The sequence below is a fragment of the Primulina huaijiensis genome, chromosome 5, assembly GCF_012295235.1.
Source record: "Primulina huaijiensis isolate GDHJ02 chromosome 5, ASM1229523v2, whole genome shotgun sequence".
NCBI lineage: Eukaryota > Viridiplantae > Streptophyta > Magnoliopsida > Lamiales > Gesneriaceae > Primulina > Primulina huaijiensis.
The window spans coordinates 22,022,130-22,039,103 of NC_133310.1; the positions used below are offsets into that span (position 1 = coordinate 22,022,130).

At 35.7% G+C, this 16,974-nt stretch overlaps 3 protein-coding genes across 6 annotated transcripts; 2 read left to right on the forward strand and 1 right to left on the reverse strand.

Moving 5' to 3' along the window:
* The first annotated feature begins 5,561 nt into the window (after positions 1–5,561).
* LOC140977184 (BAHD acyltransferase DCR) lies at positions 5,562–7,121 on the forward strand. Its single transcript, XM_073441816.1, has one exon. The coding sequence runs from the start codon at positions 5,658–5,660 to the stop codon at positions 7,098–7,100; it is 1,443 nt and encodes a 480-aa protein (XP_073297917.1). The 5' UTR covers positions 5,562–5,657; the 3' UTR covers positions 7,101–7,121.
* Positions 7,122–7,221: 100 nt separating this feature from the next.
* LOC140977183 (sulfoquinovosyl transferase SQD2) lies at positions 7,222–11,924 on the reverse strand. 3 transcript variants are annotated; one of them, XM_073441812.1, is made up of 12 exons: positions 11,728–11,924; positions 11,342–11,522; positions 10,330–10,396; positions 9,651–9,721; positions 9,348–9,465; positions 9,157–9,230; positions 9,003–9,058; positions 8,837–8,920; positions 8,571–8,658; positions 8,418–8,495; positions 8,242–8,298; positions 7,222–7,860 (listed from the first exon to the last, which is right to left on the reverse strand). In XM_073441812.1, the coding sequence occupies exons 1-12, from the start codon at positions 11,894–11,896 to the stop codon at positions 7,362–7,364; spliced, it is 1,542 nt and encodes a 513-aa protein (XP_073297913.1). In that variant the 5' UTR covers positions 11,897–11,924; the 3' UTR covers positions 7,222–7,361. The 3 variants fall into 3 exon arrangements, with proteins under 3 accessions (XP_073297913.1, XP_073297914.1, XP_073297916.1); XM_073441813.1 differs by having other exon boundaries at positions 11,748–11,771; XM_073441815.1 differs by having other exon boundaries at positions 11,598–11,738.
* Positions 11,925–13,317: 1,393 nt separating this feature from the next.
* On the forward strand, positions 13,318–16,925 carry LOC140977185 (protein FLUORESCENT IN BLUE LIGHT, chloroplastic-like). 2 transcript variants are annotated; one of them, XM_073441817.1, is made up of 5 exons: positions 13,318–13,582; positions 15,229–15,397; positions 15,855–16,175; positions 16,309–16,495; positions 16,647–16,925. In XM_073441817.1, the coding sequence occupies exons 1-5, from the start codon at positions 13,355–13,357 to the stop codon at positions 16,672–16,674; spliced, it is 933 nt and encodes a 310-aa protein (XP_073297918.1). In that variant the 5' UTR covers positions 13,318–13,354; the 3' UTR covers positions 16,675–16,925. The 2 variants fall into 2 exon arrangements, with proteins under 2 accessions (XP_073297918.1, XP_073297919.1); XM_073441818.1 differs by having other exon boundaries at positions 16,309–16,925.
* Positions 16,926–16,974: the final 49 nt, after the last annotated feature.

Below are 16,974 nucleotides of genomic sequence, written 5' to 3' on the forward strand. Positions count from 1 at the left end.
GTATGCTAAGTTGCTTGAAATAAGCTATTTTTTTACAATCAAATAAAATTAAATTTACGCACAAATACATGTATTTTTTTAACCTAACTATATAATTTATAATTAATACTAATTGTATGTGAAAAAAGACAAAAACTTGTGTGAGACGGTCTCACGGGTCATATTTTGTGATAGAGGTCTCTTATTTGGGTCATCCATGAAAAATTATTACCTTTTATGCTAAGAGTATTACTTTTTATTGTGAATATCGGTAGGGTTGACCCGTCTCACAGATAAAGATTCGTGAGACCGTCTCACAAGAGATCTACTCGTGAAAAAAAAGGTGGGGAGAGAATTGAGGGATGGCCGACTAAATCCTTGGGGGATAAAGTAATACTTCTCTATGATGCTTTGTTTGTATGCTCCACCAAAAGATGCACAAGAATAAATTTAGTGGAAGCTTGTGAAACATATCTAAGGGAAGGTAGAAAGAACATGCAAAATCGTGTATTATCATTGACATGAAAATGATTCTTTATAGGTGATATCAAGATTCATATATGCAAGTGTCAAGCGTGGGAAGTTTGACTTGATGAGAACATGAAAGAGTTTTGTGTGTTTAAATTCAACATGTATACACAAAAGTCAAGTGGAGTTGTCAAAATGGATTGGTCTATACTCCGGCCCCAATCCAACCAATCTCGGTTGCGGTTGGGAGTTAGGTGGGTAGAAAAAAATAAAAATAATAAAATTAATATTATTTTTATTTTGATATGGAAACCGCATATCTTCATAAATGTATGATATTGATCTTATAATGTTGAATTTTTGTTGCATTCTCAACAACTATCTCTTCAAACGAAGTTCCACTATTATTCTCATGGTCAGGGCCTCCCCTCAAGCCTTATATGTCCTCTAATCGAGGTCACTCCTCTTCACCGCATTGGGACACACTCCTTACATGAAATACCGAGAGCAACACCGCTTATCGGGGATTTTTACCGAGAGATCTCACTTCTTTCGTTTAAGTATCCGATGATTTCACCCACATGACTAATCTACACCATGAGTCTGATATCAATTGTTATGACATGGAAGTCACGTATTTCAATAATTGTATGATTTTTTCCCATTTGAGTCTAAACTCTCATGAATTTGCTTTTAAACTTTACCGAAAAGACCTCATATCAATGGAGATATTATTTCTTCTTATTAACTCATATTCTTCTAATGTGAGACTTTGGTTTCATTCTCAGCAATTTTTAAATTTTATCTTCCTGTTTATAATAAATTCACAAATATTTGATAAAATTTATTGTTCACATTACTGAAAAATTGAACATATATTTGACGTGTCAAATATACATTAAAAAAAATTATTAGACAACACCCAACACATATATCTACTTTTTTTAATTAAACGTGAGTGATGATAATTAGTAAATTTAATTTTTTTTTCAAAAAAATGCAAATCTTTTTAATTTTCCCCCACCGATAATAGGATATAGTCTTTATTATATGCTTTGATTCTCAAATAATTTTCTATTTTATTTTTTCTTTTTGAGCACTCTTACTTTCTTTTTGAAAAATACTACATTTAACTTTTTCACACATAAATCTAACCATATGCACAACACACTTACAAATTTCATAGAATAATTGTTTAATAACAAACAAAAAATTGTAACTCAAGCCACCAGAGAATTGGGCCCATTTGATTTTAATCTTTCTATTCGTGAAAATAATGGATTAGTTATCATTGGCCATGATGTGAAGTCGGCCCATTTTCCATAGATCATAAGAGGCCACCCAGGCATTGGGCCCATTTGATTTTAATCTTAATATTCGTGAAAATAGTTATTTGTTCTTTTTAATTTTAATATATATAAATTTGATATCTTGTCCATCAACCGAGCCTACATTTGTATTCGTCGTTGATGTGACATTCACCTATTAGAAATGATGAAGCATATTAAATTTGTACATCCACTAGATGAATATCAATTCAACGACGATCACATAAACGATCACAATTGGTGAGCAACGTATGAAAACTCCGTTCAAAATTATTCATATGTATATCAACTTTCGGAGAATTAACGTTAGGAGCATTTTGAAATTTCAAAATAAATGTACTGAAGAAATTCTCTGTATTTTCCAAAATTTGTTTTGTCATAGGACGTGACAGGGAAATTGTGGATTTGAATAAACCCGTAGACTCGACATTTGACAAGCCAGGTTCAATGTGCCTGACGACTAGTTATCCCAAGTGTGAATTATTTAAGATTACATCGCACATACATTATAGGGCATCCGGTCAAATTTGGGGTGTTTTATTAAGATTGATATTTAGACCAAACTCAAGCTAGTTTAAAAGGAGAAAATTGTCCAAGTCCATATATGCAACTCTCAGGTATATTATACCATCAATGTGAGACAACTAACACACCCCTCACGCCCATGAATGAACATCTGGAGGGTAGAACATGTGGCTTAACTATAGACAGTCCAACAATAACAGTAGAACCTGAGCTCTGATATCATATTAAAATTGAAACTTAGACCTAATTTAATCCCAAAACTATCTTATCCAGAAAGCATAGCCTTTTTCAACCAGAACCAAACAAAACACTGAACTAACAGTTTGTTATGCCCAAAATGCGTTATTTTACAATTGTTTGTATATACATTGCCTGGCTTAGTTATTTTATAGATTTATTGAGAATAGTTTTTTTTAAAAAAAAAAAAAGAAGAAGAAAAATTATCGAGATTTATATATTTATAAAATATCTTTAAAATTTGGTTAATTTTCTTTAAAAAAAATTTATGTTTTAATATTTAAGCATAAGCTAGCTAGTAAGAGGTCAAGGATAATTTGGAAGAAGTATGAATATACCATACCATCTCTTTACTTTAAATTCACACAAATATATTTTAATAATTATCCCTAAATTAATCCGACAGTTCTTTTTTTTTTCCCCCTATTTGTTTTCTCCTCTCTATTCGCACTTGATTAATTTGTTATATTTTTACTTTCTCATCATTAACTTTCTTGCTGTAAATATCAGGATTGTTCAAATTTAAAACATTCATTCACATATATATATCTAGCCCAAATTCTACAGCATTTTCTCTTTGTTACATAGCTTTCTAGTCACCCACCTGCTGACTTTAGCATCGGAGTGTTCACTGCAGATATCTCTCCGACGCCCATTCACATGATTATCTTCGTGTTTACAGGTCATCACTAGTTTTTCTCGGAAGAAGGAACATCTGGTTTGGACACATCTCACTCAGCTCTCATTCCTTATCATTTTCATAACCCGACCCGGTGAAATTGCTCACGCATCTCACACCCATTTTCACCCGGTCACATTAATATGCACACACTTCAGCTGTGTTTGGTATGGTTGACAATGTGAGATAAAATGATAATTTAAAATTTTGTCATATGTTTGATTCAGTTTTTGGTAAACTTATTTTCTCCTTCCAATGAAAGACAACCTTATATTAAGGTTTGGATAATTAAACCGGCCTAACAACCAATGAGTCAATGACTAACAATCCATATTTTAATAACAATCTCTTACTCCAAAAACACCATTTGCTCTACGCAAAACAAAAAAATAAATGTTGGGATTCTTAATTTATCATATCCTGAAAAATCATATAAAATTTAATACTATTTTATCATTATTTATTACACTTATCTATCAATCATTTTTTAAATTATTAATTTACTAATTATTCAATAATCTCCATCTTCAAATCAGCGTAAATTTGGGTCGGAATCTCCTCGATAATGGGACAGAGATTATTGCCACAATCACATCATTAATTAATTTAATATTGATTATGAAACTCTTGTAATTAATATGTACATGAACAAAGACACTATTTTTTTCCTGGTGACGTCACCATACTTGTCACACATCTATTGAGTATCGACTTTCATTGGCCTGGATTCGGCCCTTGGATCTATTTGAGGAGGATATACTACACCCTATTTATTATTATAATAATGACTATTATTAGTATATAGTAATATTAATAATATGTTCAAGAAAAAGTAATATTAATATATAAATTATATATTTTATGGATTGGATTATATCATATACCGTTATGATTCATAACACATCGTGTCTTGTCTTATCCATCCAACCAACTAGAATCTCGTGTTGAAATTCGTCATATCTTGAAAAGCGATTGTCACATCTTGTGAGCATCAAGTGCAAGACAAATTCGTCTTAAAGACAAAAAATTCTCTCTTACCCCGACTTCAAATTTGCTAACATATATTTATGAGTATTGTTATCTTTACATTGTAGATATGCTGAATAAGAATCGAGAAATCCCTACCAACATTTCACACAATGTATCGCAGTATCATTGAAACTGATTATATTTGGTCTTGTTTTAATATATATGTACGCACCGAACCGATATTAATGATCAATCCATCCATTACATAATTGTCCCACTTTCTCCCGAGCACTTAACTGCTAATAATAAGTCGTGGATATTAGATCAGGTTATGGAAAATGCCCTTGTGTTTCACGTGCTAATTTCATAGTTTTCCACAAAATAAAACAGCCCCAAGGATTCCAAGAGTATAATCTTCACTTCCAAATTTGATACAAACTATTAAACTAAAGTTTAAATAAACAAAACCGAAAAAAGAAATGATAGTAAATGTGAATTTGCAATTGTCAGACATCTAAACTGTTCGGATTTCTAAGTTACTCGAACGTGGACTCCGCGATCCACTCGTCGCCACCAAATCGACTCTTTCATGGCCCGTTAAGATCACTGATTTCACTTTTTCCAGACTATGTTGCTATTTGCGTCATCGTTTGCTTCATAAATTATTTAAAATTTAAAACATATCCAAGCTTTTGATATTTTTTATATGCCCATATCGAATGAATAAATTTTTGAGAATTATATGTATATAGTTTTAACAATTTTTCTTCCATTCATATAGCTTTTTTAGGTTGATCTAAATCTAAATCTAAATCTAAATCTTAACATGATAACAGTGTTAGATTTCGATTCTTACCAAAACTCACCGTTATATGCTGCACTGTCCTATAAGTCACCCGATAATGTTTTGTAAGCTTCACAGTCTATATATTCATTAGTGGTTGACTTAAACAATCCTCTCCTTGAATAATTTTTGAGATCATGTTAGGTCTAAATTTTAATTTTAACAATAATTGATGATAAATATATAAAAAAAAACTTCATTTACAAGTGAGTCTTTCTAAGCTTACAGATCAATAATCCCGATAGATTGATCGTAGGTTGTGAAACTCTCTTGTTATTGGTGCGAAATGCATGATATCTTGATTTATTTAAGTTATATATTATACATATTTGAATTGAATGATTCTATATTAAAAAAAAAAAAAAGAATCTGAATATTTGATATCGGCAATGTGGGGCATAGAAGGAACCATGGGCAGCTGACAAGTGTCCCCCCTTCCATGTGAGAGGTACATGGGTGATGTGATGATCCGAACAAACCCCCAATCAATCACTTCACTCTCTTAAACTTAACTACCAAGGGCAAGGTGCATGAACATGAACATGGAACCCATCACTCACTCTATATATTTTCTGAGCTCTCGAATTCAATTTGTACACTTCTCAAAACCCAATAAAGAAACTAAATCATGCCATCTTCTTCGATGGTCATCGTCTCCAAACAGACTGTGTATCCTCAGCGCAAGTCAGCCATCAAATCTTTGAAGCTCTCCGTATCTGATCTTCCCATGCTTTCATGCCAGTATATTCAGAAAGGGGTTTTACTTCCAACTCCGCTGCTTTCCTCCGCTTCCCTTATCTCCCTTTTCAACCTTTCACTTTCTAAAACCCTCTCTCACTTCCCGGCGCTCGCGGGCAGGCTCGGAACCAACGATGCTACTGGTCATGTGTATATTATTTGCAACGACGCTGGTGTAGATCTTTACCATGCCAAGGCGTCGCACCTCTCTACTGCGGCATTGATTCCTCCATCCGATCAGGACATACCCGCCGCGTACCGGCGGTTCTTCCAGCTCGACAGCACCCTCAGTTACGCAGGCCATCACAAGCCACTCGTTAGTGTTCAGATCACTGAACTAGCCGATGCCGTTTTCGTCGGATGCACCATGAATCACGCCGTGGTCGACGGCACGTCCTTCTGGAACTTTTTCAACACCTTTGCGGAAATCGCTCGAGGTGAGAGTAAGATCTCGAAGGCGCCGGACTTCTGCCGCGACACAGTTTTTGATTCCCCTGTTGTGCTGGCGTTTGCCCCCGGGGGACCGTCGGTTACCTTTTCCGGCGACGAGCCTCTCCGGGAGAAGATCTTCCATTTCAGCAGGGAAGCGATCCTAAGACTGAAATCTAGGGCTAACAATAATAATAATAATAACCCAATGGAAAAGGCTCAAATTTCCTCGGCGGAGATTATAAGCAAACAAAGTAACGACAATTGGGCAGTTACTAACGGTGAACATAACCGCAAAACTAACGGAAAGATAACGTCTGTCATGGGAGCCAAACCGCCAACGGCTGAGATATCATCGTTCCAGTCCCTGTGTGCCCAGCTGTGGAGATCCGTGACACGTGCCAGAAAATTGGCCCCAACCAAAACGACGACATTCCGAATGGCGGTGAACTGCAGACATCGGCTCGAGCCGCGGCTCGCCCCATTCTATTTCGGAAACGCAATCCAAAGCATACCAACCGTCGCCACAGCCGGAGAGCTGTTAGCCAACGATTTGAACTGGGGAGCTGATCAGCTGCACGACAACGTAGTGGCCCACGATGACGCTACGGTGCGGCGGGGCGTGAAGGACTGGGAGAGTAATCCCAGGCTGTTCCCTTTGGGCAATTTCGACGGTGCTATGATCACCATGGGAAGCTCCCCTAGGTTTCCGATGTACGACAATGATTTCGGATGGGGGCGGCCGCTGGTGGTGAGAAGCGGAAAGGCGAACAAATTCGACGGCAAGATATCAGCGTTTCCGAGGAGAGAAGGAAATGGGAGCGTTGATCTTGAGGTAGTTCTTGCTCCGGAGACCATGATCGGTTTGGAGAATGATTTAGAATTTATGCAATATGTTTCCTGAATCAAACATTGATTTTGATTACGACTTGAAATCAAAATGCTTACTTTTTAGAGTCCATGATTTCATTTGACAAGATTTCATAATTTTGAAAGCATGATTGATAAATCATGCACGAGCCAGCAAACATTAACTTCCTCTGTTCCTTCTTTCATGTACATAAAAACATAGAGAAATCAATATACAGGCTTATAACGCAACAGACAATTCTTCAGGCCAAGCACTAAATACAACTTATCTTCAAATTCTACAAACAATTCAGCACTACATTTCGATTGCGGGTTCCTGTACATGAAAAATACATCGAAACAACCAAAAGAAGGGCCTCAAGAACTCAGCCCTCTTCTTCCTCCAAAACCAAATAGCAGCATTATACTGTTCGTTACGTATCTTACGTGTCGCTGCCCTCCAATCATATTTCTCCATTTCTGCACGCGCAGCTTTTCCTATGGTTTCTCTAAGTTCTTGGTCGTGCAGAAGAGGTTTCACTTTGTTCAAACAGTCATCTAAATCTCCAGGATTAAAGAGATAGCCAGTTTTACCCTGTTGATCTTCAGAGATGATGTCTCGGATTCCTCCTGCACGAGCAGCAACAACAGGAAGTCCAGACGACATTGCCTCCATAACGACTTGTCCCAGTGTCTCAGATTCTGAAGGCATAACAAATATATCTCCACAGGCGTACGCCTGTGACAGCTCTTCTCCTTGTAACATACCAGTGAATACTGCTGGCATGCCGGAAAACATCTTCCCTAGTTCCTCCCTGCCCAAATAGAAAAAAACTCATTTATAAGTTGGGGACAAAGGAGTTTATGCATGTAATTGTAGGACCGATCGGCGATCACTTGCCGTTTTACCAAAAGTTATGAGTAGTGGTAACAATGCAACTTAAATCTTTTAAACCGTGCCACAGAACGAACACCACGTTTCGATCACGCTACTCAATAAAGACAATTATTTCATATCAACAACAATTCACATATAAAGTACGCACATGTATATTGTTCGGAAACCATATTTTAGAAAAGTTCGAATTATACTTCAAAATATATATCATATCCTTCATCGCCCTTACACATAGACTAAAGTTTTCAGGATCCTCATTTAATAGATTATTAATTATATGAAGCAAACAAAATGTCACCTGTATGGACCATCTCCGATGAAAGCTATTCGAGCCTCTGGAAGTTTTTCCATGACCCTGTTTACGATTCGCCATTTCACCAATAAGTGCTTGATAAACATTGCTCTCAGTGTATATTTATGTCTACAAGGCATTCTACAATTATAGTTTCTCCATTTAGATAAATGAAAAAAAACCTTTTGAGGAAATCTAAGCTCTTCTCAAGTCCAAGTCGTCCCACATGAACTATCAATGGTCTGTCTGGCTCTCCATCGCTGATGTGGAAATGGCCATTGTCAAAAAAACTTGGGAAATCGAATTTGAGATGATTTGAAATTAGATTTTATTACCTTAAACGTTCTCTCATTTCATGAGAATGGAACCGGGGATTGAAGCTCTCGGAGTCAACACCCTTATTCCAGAGGCGTATCCTGTTAGCTGAAATTTTGCAAAATGGCTAAGATACAGTTTCAAGAACGTTCTGCTGGCATGAAAGTTACAGTATTTAATTACCAAAATTAGGTGGACATATACAGAACGTGGATGGATAAAGATTATACAAGTTTTGAAACTGCAGAAGACTAACCAACAAGATTCAAGAAGTAAAAACTTTCACCTGCTGTCACCTTTGCAGCTTCTAAATCCTTTCCAATGGCAGCAGAAGGGACAATGGTAAGATCAGCAGCTCTATGCAAAAATTCTGTCCACAGATAACTCAGTTTCAATATTTTATCCTAAAAAGTAAAAATCCAAATTCAAGACTATGACTACACATCACATACTTATAACTAACCACATTGGTTCAACAAGCCAACTGAAGGTATATCTAGGTATGTATCTGCAAATTAACAATACAGTATCAGCACCATATCCAAACCTGATTTACTAGAGAAAAATGTGGAATCATAATGAATGAATTTGGCAGTTCAGACGTACAAAGGAACGTGAGTGTGATATGACATCACTAGCGGTACACTTAACATTTTTGCAATAAAGAGAGCTCCAAACACCTATGAGAGATGCAAAATATGTCAATAAAGAAATTCGAGCTAATACTTATTTTCCGTGTTATTTGAAATGGCAGCAGCTAAAGTAACAAGGACGCAGATTAGTTAGATATACCATACCATGATACCAGGCGACGATGCATGTATAATGTCGGGCTTGAATTGTGCAACTGCAGAGATTATCCTGGGGCTGAGTGCTAGTGACAGGGGTACCTTTTCATAACAGGGACAAGGGAAGCTGTAAAGAGAATTCAAAACCAGAATTCCATCAGAACAAGACACAGTGCATATTCACTGAAGCAAAAGAAAACAGATTTTGTAACTTGAAACCATGGACTTTCTACGAGATTTTTTGGCGTTAAGAAAAAACACATGAAGTGCAATGTCTTTTATTCTACATTAGACCAAAATACGATCACTAACCTTCTTGAACCAATCAATTGTGCCCCATAAAATTCCTGTGGCACTCCTTCATGAGTTGTTACAACCATGACCTGAACCCCACATCCAAACACTAACTTTTCAGAGATAAAATGATCGGAATACAAAAAAAAAAATCGCTAATGCTTTCAATTTTATGCTCATAAGAAATAATTATATGTGAGGATCGTGTCATAACAAAGACTAGATCGTGTCATAACAAAGACTAGGACAAAATATGTTCTTTTTGGTTCAAGCGAGAAAAAAGGCATTAGGAATCAACCCCAAGAAAGAAACGAAGATCCCAACAATATACTGAAGGCCCCTGCATAAATATTTTTAACATCTTACTTAAACACAATGGCGACAATACTATGCTCAAATCACGGAAGCAAGAATCAACCCAGCTATCAATCATAGATCGGATTTAAACAAGATTTGAATTCTTTTGGACACTACTCCTTTGAACAACAAAGGCCAGAAAATCTAGATAAGTTTGAATATTGCAAGACATAAAGAATAAATAATAAATATTTAGAGAAAAATTCGCAATTTTATTGATTAAGAGCAAAATCATGTAGCATAAACCTAGTATTACAGTGCAGTCTCACAAAGCAAAACATAACAGTTGTGAATATCTCTTATTTATGAGTGTAAACAACCATCAGTGTTAATAACATACCTCGTCCCCCATCTCTCGTAGATATTTGATAAAATTCTGGAACCTGTTTTTGTATCCAGAGACATAACTGCGTAAAATTCCAAAACATTTGAAGTCATCAAACATCCGAAATAGAATAATTAATAAAACAAGAAACTAAAATTGAATAACTTAAATATTTGACGGTTCTTGAGTAGATTGACTCGAGGAGATATTGAGCAATAGATAATCTTGACTGAGCTGATAGAAGCAAGTTGCAAATGTAGGTAACAACAGGGACAAATAAAACATAGAGCGATACAATCATACAAAGAGTAAGTTAAAATACTTCAAAACAACACACATAAGGGACAATACACAAACAATTTTTATCCCTGTCCCAGATGACTGAAAATGCTAGCACACCAATTTAAACCGGCTGCTTTTGAAGTCGAAGAAATTTCCCGGTTCATTTCTCATGAAAAAATTCATGATGATTTAAAATGACCAGCCATATTTCAATAACGGATTATCAAATAGCATATCATGGAATCACACTTATCAGCTAGTTTGATGGGTATAGATACCAAAAAAAAAAGAGAGAAGAAACAACAAAAAACAGAAAGATATTTTTGCACATGCATATGCCAGCTTGCTGCAAAACCCTGTCAAAGGTATGAAGCATGAACTATGAGCATTTAATTGCAAAAAGGAATAGAGAAAATATGAACAGTGCTTCTCAGTTCTAAAAAGAATCATAAAGGAAACTCGTACTAATAATGATCTATTCAAACATAAATTTCAAATTCGTGCACAAGCAAAATTCATCAACAACTTTGTCCAATTTAGTAGATCTTGTGATCTTATTATTCGCATCAAAATACTACATCTAGAATTGTACGATACCAAATACAAGACAGCAAAATCATCAGTTTTAATTCTCCAACAAAGACAGATCAACTACCAGAAATTCAATGCCAACAAAGCAGATCCCTTGCCAACGAAATACACATGAAAAATGAAGTTGAACAGATGCTCAGAATTGAACACTCACGCAAAGGGAGATGGCTCCACAAAAAGAGCAATACGCCTAGTCTTGGAAATCATCTCAGATTCAAACATCGGAGGAGGGTTCTCCTCCTCATCTTCTTCCCTTAGGTCTGTAACGATAGTCATTTGATGATGAGGTTTAACAGCAAAAGAATCAGCTTCTTCCACTTTTCGCACCTGCCAAACTGCAAAAAATCGAATCTTAGCCAATTAAACTAATGGGTTTTCACACTCTTAATGCCCAAGAGCTATAAATTAACCTTTAAACTCAAAATGACATGAAAGAGCTACACAGGAATAACGAAAGGAGAGAAAAGAAGTGCAGCTGACTATTCATATCTGTGATGGTTTTGATGAGTTGCTGATATTTAGCGTGTAAAAAAATGTGACCTGAAATAAAGAAAGACAACCTCTCATTTCCCCCGGATTGGGTCCCTTTGGTATGTTTGATTCTTTCGGAGTCAATGTCGTACAATTGCGGAGTTGGAAGAGAGAGAAGATGGGCCACGGAAGAGATGGATCTCCCCAACTGGATATTCTTCTTCGAGAACGGTGGCATTGGGGAATAATTGGTGATGACAAAGTATATGCCCTCTCAACCTAAATACATATTTCACTGCTGGAGAATTCTGTTAAAATAATACCGTCTCACGGATCTTAATCTGTGAGACGGATTCACAATAAAAAATAATACTCTTAGCATAAAAAGTAATATTTTTTCATGAATGACCCAAATAAGAGATACATCTCAAAAATACGACCCGTGAGATCGTCTCACACAAGTTTTTGTCTTCTTTTAAATCCTATTATTGTTTATTTCAATTTCTTATAAGTAAAGAAATTAAAATATTTGATACAAAGTAACAAAAAAATGCATACAAACAATACAAAAACTGGGCAGAAACGAAAAAGCACGTGCAATATACCAATTTAGTTTGAACTTAAAAGACATAATAATGGTAAGACAAGAGCCAACTAATTCCAAAACAACATTAGTATCATCATGTGAAAGATCCTTGCCACGAATCCTGTTTGATCTCAGCCGTCCATTAATTAAACTAGCTTGCTTCTAAAGCAACTCATCTTCATTAGTTCAAATGACGTAAATGTGAAGAAGAAAATCTAACGACATTATAACAAACGTGTAAGTTAATCCAAATTTTGGTCAACTCTCTAATGATAATGCATTTGTTGATGGAGAGACTTGTGAATCATTGATTTGGTACGGATGGTTTATTTCTAGTGTGAAATAGTCTCTTCGATTGGGCCTGGTTAGTTGGGTTGCCTCTCAGTCCATCTAAGCTAGGCCCATAAATGCTGTTTTTTTGTACAAACCCCATCCATAGTAACAAGGAAAGTCAAACTCATATTTCTTCAAGGACATATGGGCCCTTTAAAAGCCTGAGCCCAAATTGGGTTTACCAAACAGTGGTCCAAATTTATTGACGACCACTTGTGCGTGTGACTAGCACTTAGAACAGAAAGTCATGTGTGTGGTGCGGTTCACTAGAATACAAAAATTCATTCGAGATCGTCTTATAATTTTATAAAATAGTTCTCTTATTCATTAATTTTTTTAAACATATTATTTTTTATATCGAAAATATTAATTTTCAGTCTTTCAAATTAGATTGATCTAAAACTCGAAGAAATTTGTAAAATAATCTTGATTAACTATTTATTTAAGAAAATGACATCTTCAAGTGTATGAAAATGACATCTTCAAAGTTATTTTCTTAAATAAATAGCTGATCAAAGTTAAAAAACAAAATATCCAACTCGTTTTATGTCTAATAGTGTTGCATGTGACATAATGAGGAAATTGGTTAAATAATATCGGTCAATTATTTTTTAACAAAAATACATCTTCAGATATATTTGAAAATAAAAAGTTATTTTTTTAAAAAAATAATTTACGGAGATTTAAAAAAAATATATGTGAGAGAGAACAATATAATAAAGAAACAATAATAAGAGTAGAAAGCTAAAGTCAGTACAAAGAAGAAGATAACAAACGATGTTGCTGAAGCAAGGGCCAGTGGCCTGGAGCCCTAATCAACCTAGAATTTTTTCCAGGTTTTCATCATCTATTGGAACCCTAAAATCTCTCATTCCCAATTATTCTTTCACTCGTGCAACAGTTGATGGCACTCGTTTCAATGCCACTGCTTGTACCAGTCATGTTAGATGTGTATGTAAATGTGAGGGTTTTCTGCATGAAATGCCATCCGCTGTCAATTTCAAGGTAGTTTTTGATGAGATGCAGATTTTCCTTTTGAATTTCAGTGAATGGGCAGTCTTAGGTGAATCGTGAAGTTTGTGTTGTTTGTCTCCGGTTAATCTGGAAATATTCGAAATTTTGTTCGTTAAGTGGCTTAAGAATTGTAATGCCTTTCCCTGTGAGTTTCCTTTTGATTCACGGCCTGCTGCGAAATTCATTTTTGTCTGGGCCTCGTGTAGTTTTATTAGCTTTTGATTTGTTGTGTTCTTGAAATGGTCAGATTGTTAATTAGGCGAGGGCTACGTTGATTTTTTACTTTATGAGGATGAAGAACGTGGATACCACCCACCCAAATCGGCTCGAATAGGACGTGATTCATCCTAGATTGTTACTTTTTATATGGTCGCTTCACTGAGTTATAATTAGAGGTATCCTCCCAGAATCCAATTTGTATTATGGACTCACAAGAAAATCCATTGAATTGAATTGCTCGTATAATTTATCTTGAAGATGATGAGTGATTGTTAGTGTGGTGGCGGCATATAAAAACTGTAATCTTGAGAATCCAAAATAAAGAACTAGTGCTGATTTAAAAAAGCATATTTTAGTATCACTGTGGCGGTTTCCTAAATTTTATTCTGAATCAAGTGCTAAACTAGTTCTCTTTCACAGAAACTCATTATTCTGCTATCAAGTGTGAATGTAAGCGTGTTTTATTGCATCAAATGCATTACAGAACCACTGAAGAACCTTTACAATTTCTGTTGCATGTAGTTTCTCGCGTATCTGTTTCATTGCGTCAAATGCATTGAGGAACCGCTTAAGAACCTTTACAATTTATGTTGCATGTAGTTTCTCGCGTATCTGTTTCGATTTTTGTTATGCTATCTGTCACAGCCAGCCCACCACCAGCAAATGCCGAGCCCAACCCAACTTCTTCAAAAGATATTGTTTATCAAAGACACACTCATGGGAAGTACAAGGTGGTAGATTAGATCATAAAATTCTAGATTTATTTTGTTTTTAAATTCCTTAAATAAGAGCTTATCTCAATTAGTTAGGAAGATATCGTCTAGGAAGATATCATTTGGATTAGATAGTTAGTTAGGAAGATATCATCTAGGAAGCTATCATTGGATTAGATAGGGATTCTTAACTTTTAGTTTGGATTGTCAAAACTTTGTATATATATCTATCAGAAGTGAGGAAATAAAGGATTGAATTGTGTTGCTTCTACCAAAGTCGGAGATCGTGAGGTCTCTCTTCAACGAGCCTCAATCTCCAATTATCAAAATAGCGAGACGTGGGCGAAAATATCAGAAACACGCTCACAATATTGCGAATGGTGAATTCTCCATAAATCGCCCCATAACTAGATTCATTACCCGCGAACATAACACTATCTCTGATGCTCTTCTACATCAATTATCCAATACAACCTAGAGAGAGAGAAACTTGACATTGTGGCTCTCATTTGAATCAAAATTTTTGATATTTTATTAGTAACATAGTTGTACCTTATGAGACACGCTTCAATATCTAAATTTAGAATTTGGTTTCATTGTCCATCGAAGTGTATTTTTATTTTGGATTCTTTAATATATGCTTTATCTCAATTTTACCTAGGATTGATCACATTTAGCTTGCATTTTTTATGCTCACTCTTGCAGGCAACTTTACGTTCAAGGCTCCCAGCTACGGCTCTCTTAGTCGTAAATGGATTAATGTTTGCCAAACCTTTTGAAGCGATTGCAGAAACATGTGTAGCTAACAATTCAGTTTTCAGTATGAATATGCCGTTGTTGCTTTTTGTTGCTCTTGTTGGTGCCACTGTCGGAGGTAATGCATAAGCACCTCATGGTTCATTCACATCTGTTGTCCATGGTTGTGAGTTGATGTTGCTAGTCATGAACTTCTAAGAGTATTCAGTTGGTTGTTGCTAAATCATCTTACCTTATGTGTTCTTGCTATCATCTATTTCTCCGTCTTAATATTCTGATTTCGTTTAATTTTTATTCATTCTTTAGGGATGCTCTTTGAATACCGTGAAAGCAAGGTTTCGATTTTCCTGGTTGGATGTAGTTGATGATATTCTGTCACATTTTTAAGATATTAGAAGCCAATGCTAATTTATAGAATTCTTAGTTTGCAACTTATCAGCTGTTCGATTTCGGAAAACCTCAAGATTTTCTTCCATGCTTGTTCGTGTTTATTATTCTTGGTTCTAGTTTTAGTCAAACCAAGGATTTTGTTGCTTTTACCCATTCAAATTTTATGTTAATGTTCCATGATGCAGGGCTACGTGCACGAGAGAGGAAAGGAGAACTGAAGCGGCTTAACGAGCAGCTGCGCCAGATCAACACAGCTCTAAGAAGGCAAGCTAAAATTGAATCTTATGCTCCCAGTTTGAGTTATGCTCCAGTTGGTGGAAGAATATCAGAAAATGAAATAATTGTTGATGAGAGAAAGCAATATCTAATTTCTCGTCTGAAAAATGGGAAAAATTTTCTTCGAAATCAAGATCTAGAGAACGCTTGTTTCGAGTTTAAATCGGCGCTCGAGCTTGCTCAGAAGTTAGAAGATCCTATTGAGGAAAAGAAAGCTGCAAGGGGCTTAGGTATTCATGCTCTGCACATATAATTTTTGATTTCCTCAGTAATATTGCTTCCTTAAAAGTAAGATTCCAATTGATACTCTGTGAAATTGAATGTCTTGTTTGGTTTGACTGATTAAATTAATACATGCCTCAGGAGCTTCACTTCAAAGGCAAGGCAAATATCGCGATGCCATCAAATATCACTCTGTGGTTCTTGAAATTTCACAGAGAGAAGGAGATGAGTCTGGAAACACCGAAGCTTATGGAGCTATAGCTGATTGTTATACTGAACTTGGGGATCTGGAACGAGCTGCTAAATACTATGACCAGTATATTGCAAGGTTACAATCTGACTGATCTTTCTGTTTCCAGAACTCCCCCGTTACGGTTGTTGAGGATGCCACGTATTAGTTGAGTTCATTTAACATGGTATGCTGATGATAAATTTAGGGCAGAGCTAAATCTTTTGTGTTTATATATTCATGATTGCAGGTTTCGAGGGAATTTTGAGTACAAGTAATCATGTGGGTATTTTGAATCATTCTATGATTGTGGCGCCTGTTGAGCCACTTTGCGGCTTTGTAATATAGGCGCAATTTCATATTTTGATATCTTTATACTGATAAATATACATAGGATCCACATCCATTTTACAATAGCGTACGTACAACCTTTTTTTGTATTCTGTAACCAGTGAATAAAGTATATTTGAATTCTTGTAGTAGTAAAGGATTGGTGTCACAGTTTCCATGCCATTTAATTCAAAATTTACTGAGACACTCCAGACAAACCTTTTTCAAACTTTTTTGTCACAAAGGGA

Excerpts from the sequence above, each read along its gene's own strand:
- LOC140977184 (XM_073441816.1), top strand. The coding sequence starts at position 5,658 with ATGCCATCTTCTTCGATGGTCATCGTCTCCAAACAGACTGTGTATCCT.
- LOC140977183 (XM_073441812.1), bottom strand. The coding sequence starts at position 11,896 with ATGCCACCGTTCTCGAAGAAGAATATCCAGTTGGGGAGATCCATCTCT. Across the intron at positions 9,231-9,347 it reads CATCGTCGCCTGGTATCATG|GTGTTTGGAGCTCTCTTTAT; the intron begins GTATGGTATATC and ends CATCTCTCATAG. Across the intron at positions 8,921-9,002 it reads ACCAATGTGGTTAGTTATAA|AATTTTTGCATAGAGCTGCT; the intron begins GTATGTGATGTG and ends ATCTGTGGACAG.
- LOC140977185 (XM_073441817.1), top strand. The coding sequence starts at position 13,355 with ATGTTGCTGAAGCAAGGGCCAGTGGCCTGGAGCCCTAATCAACCTAGA. Across the intron at positions 16,176-16,308 it reads GAAAGCTGCAAGGGGCTTAG|GAGCTTCACTTCAAAGGCAA; the intron begins GTATTCATGCTC and ends TACATGCCTCAG. Across the intron at positions 16,496-16,646 it reads TATGACCAGTATATTGCAAG|GTTTCGAGGGAATTTTGAGT; the intron begins GTTACAATCTGA and ends TCATGATTGCAG.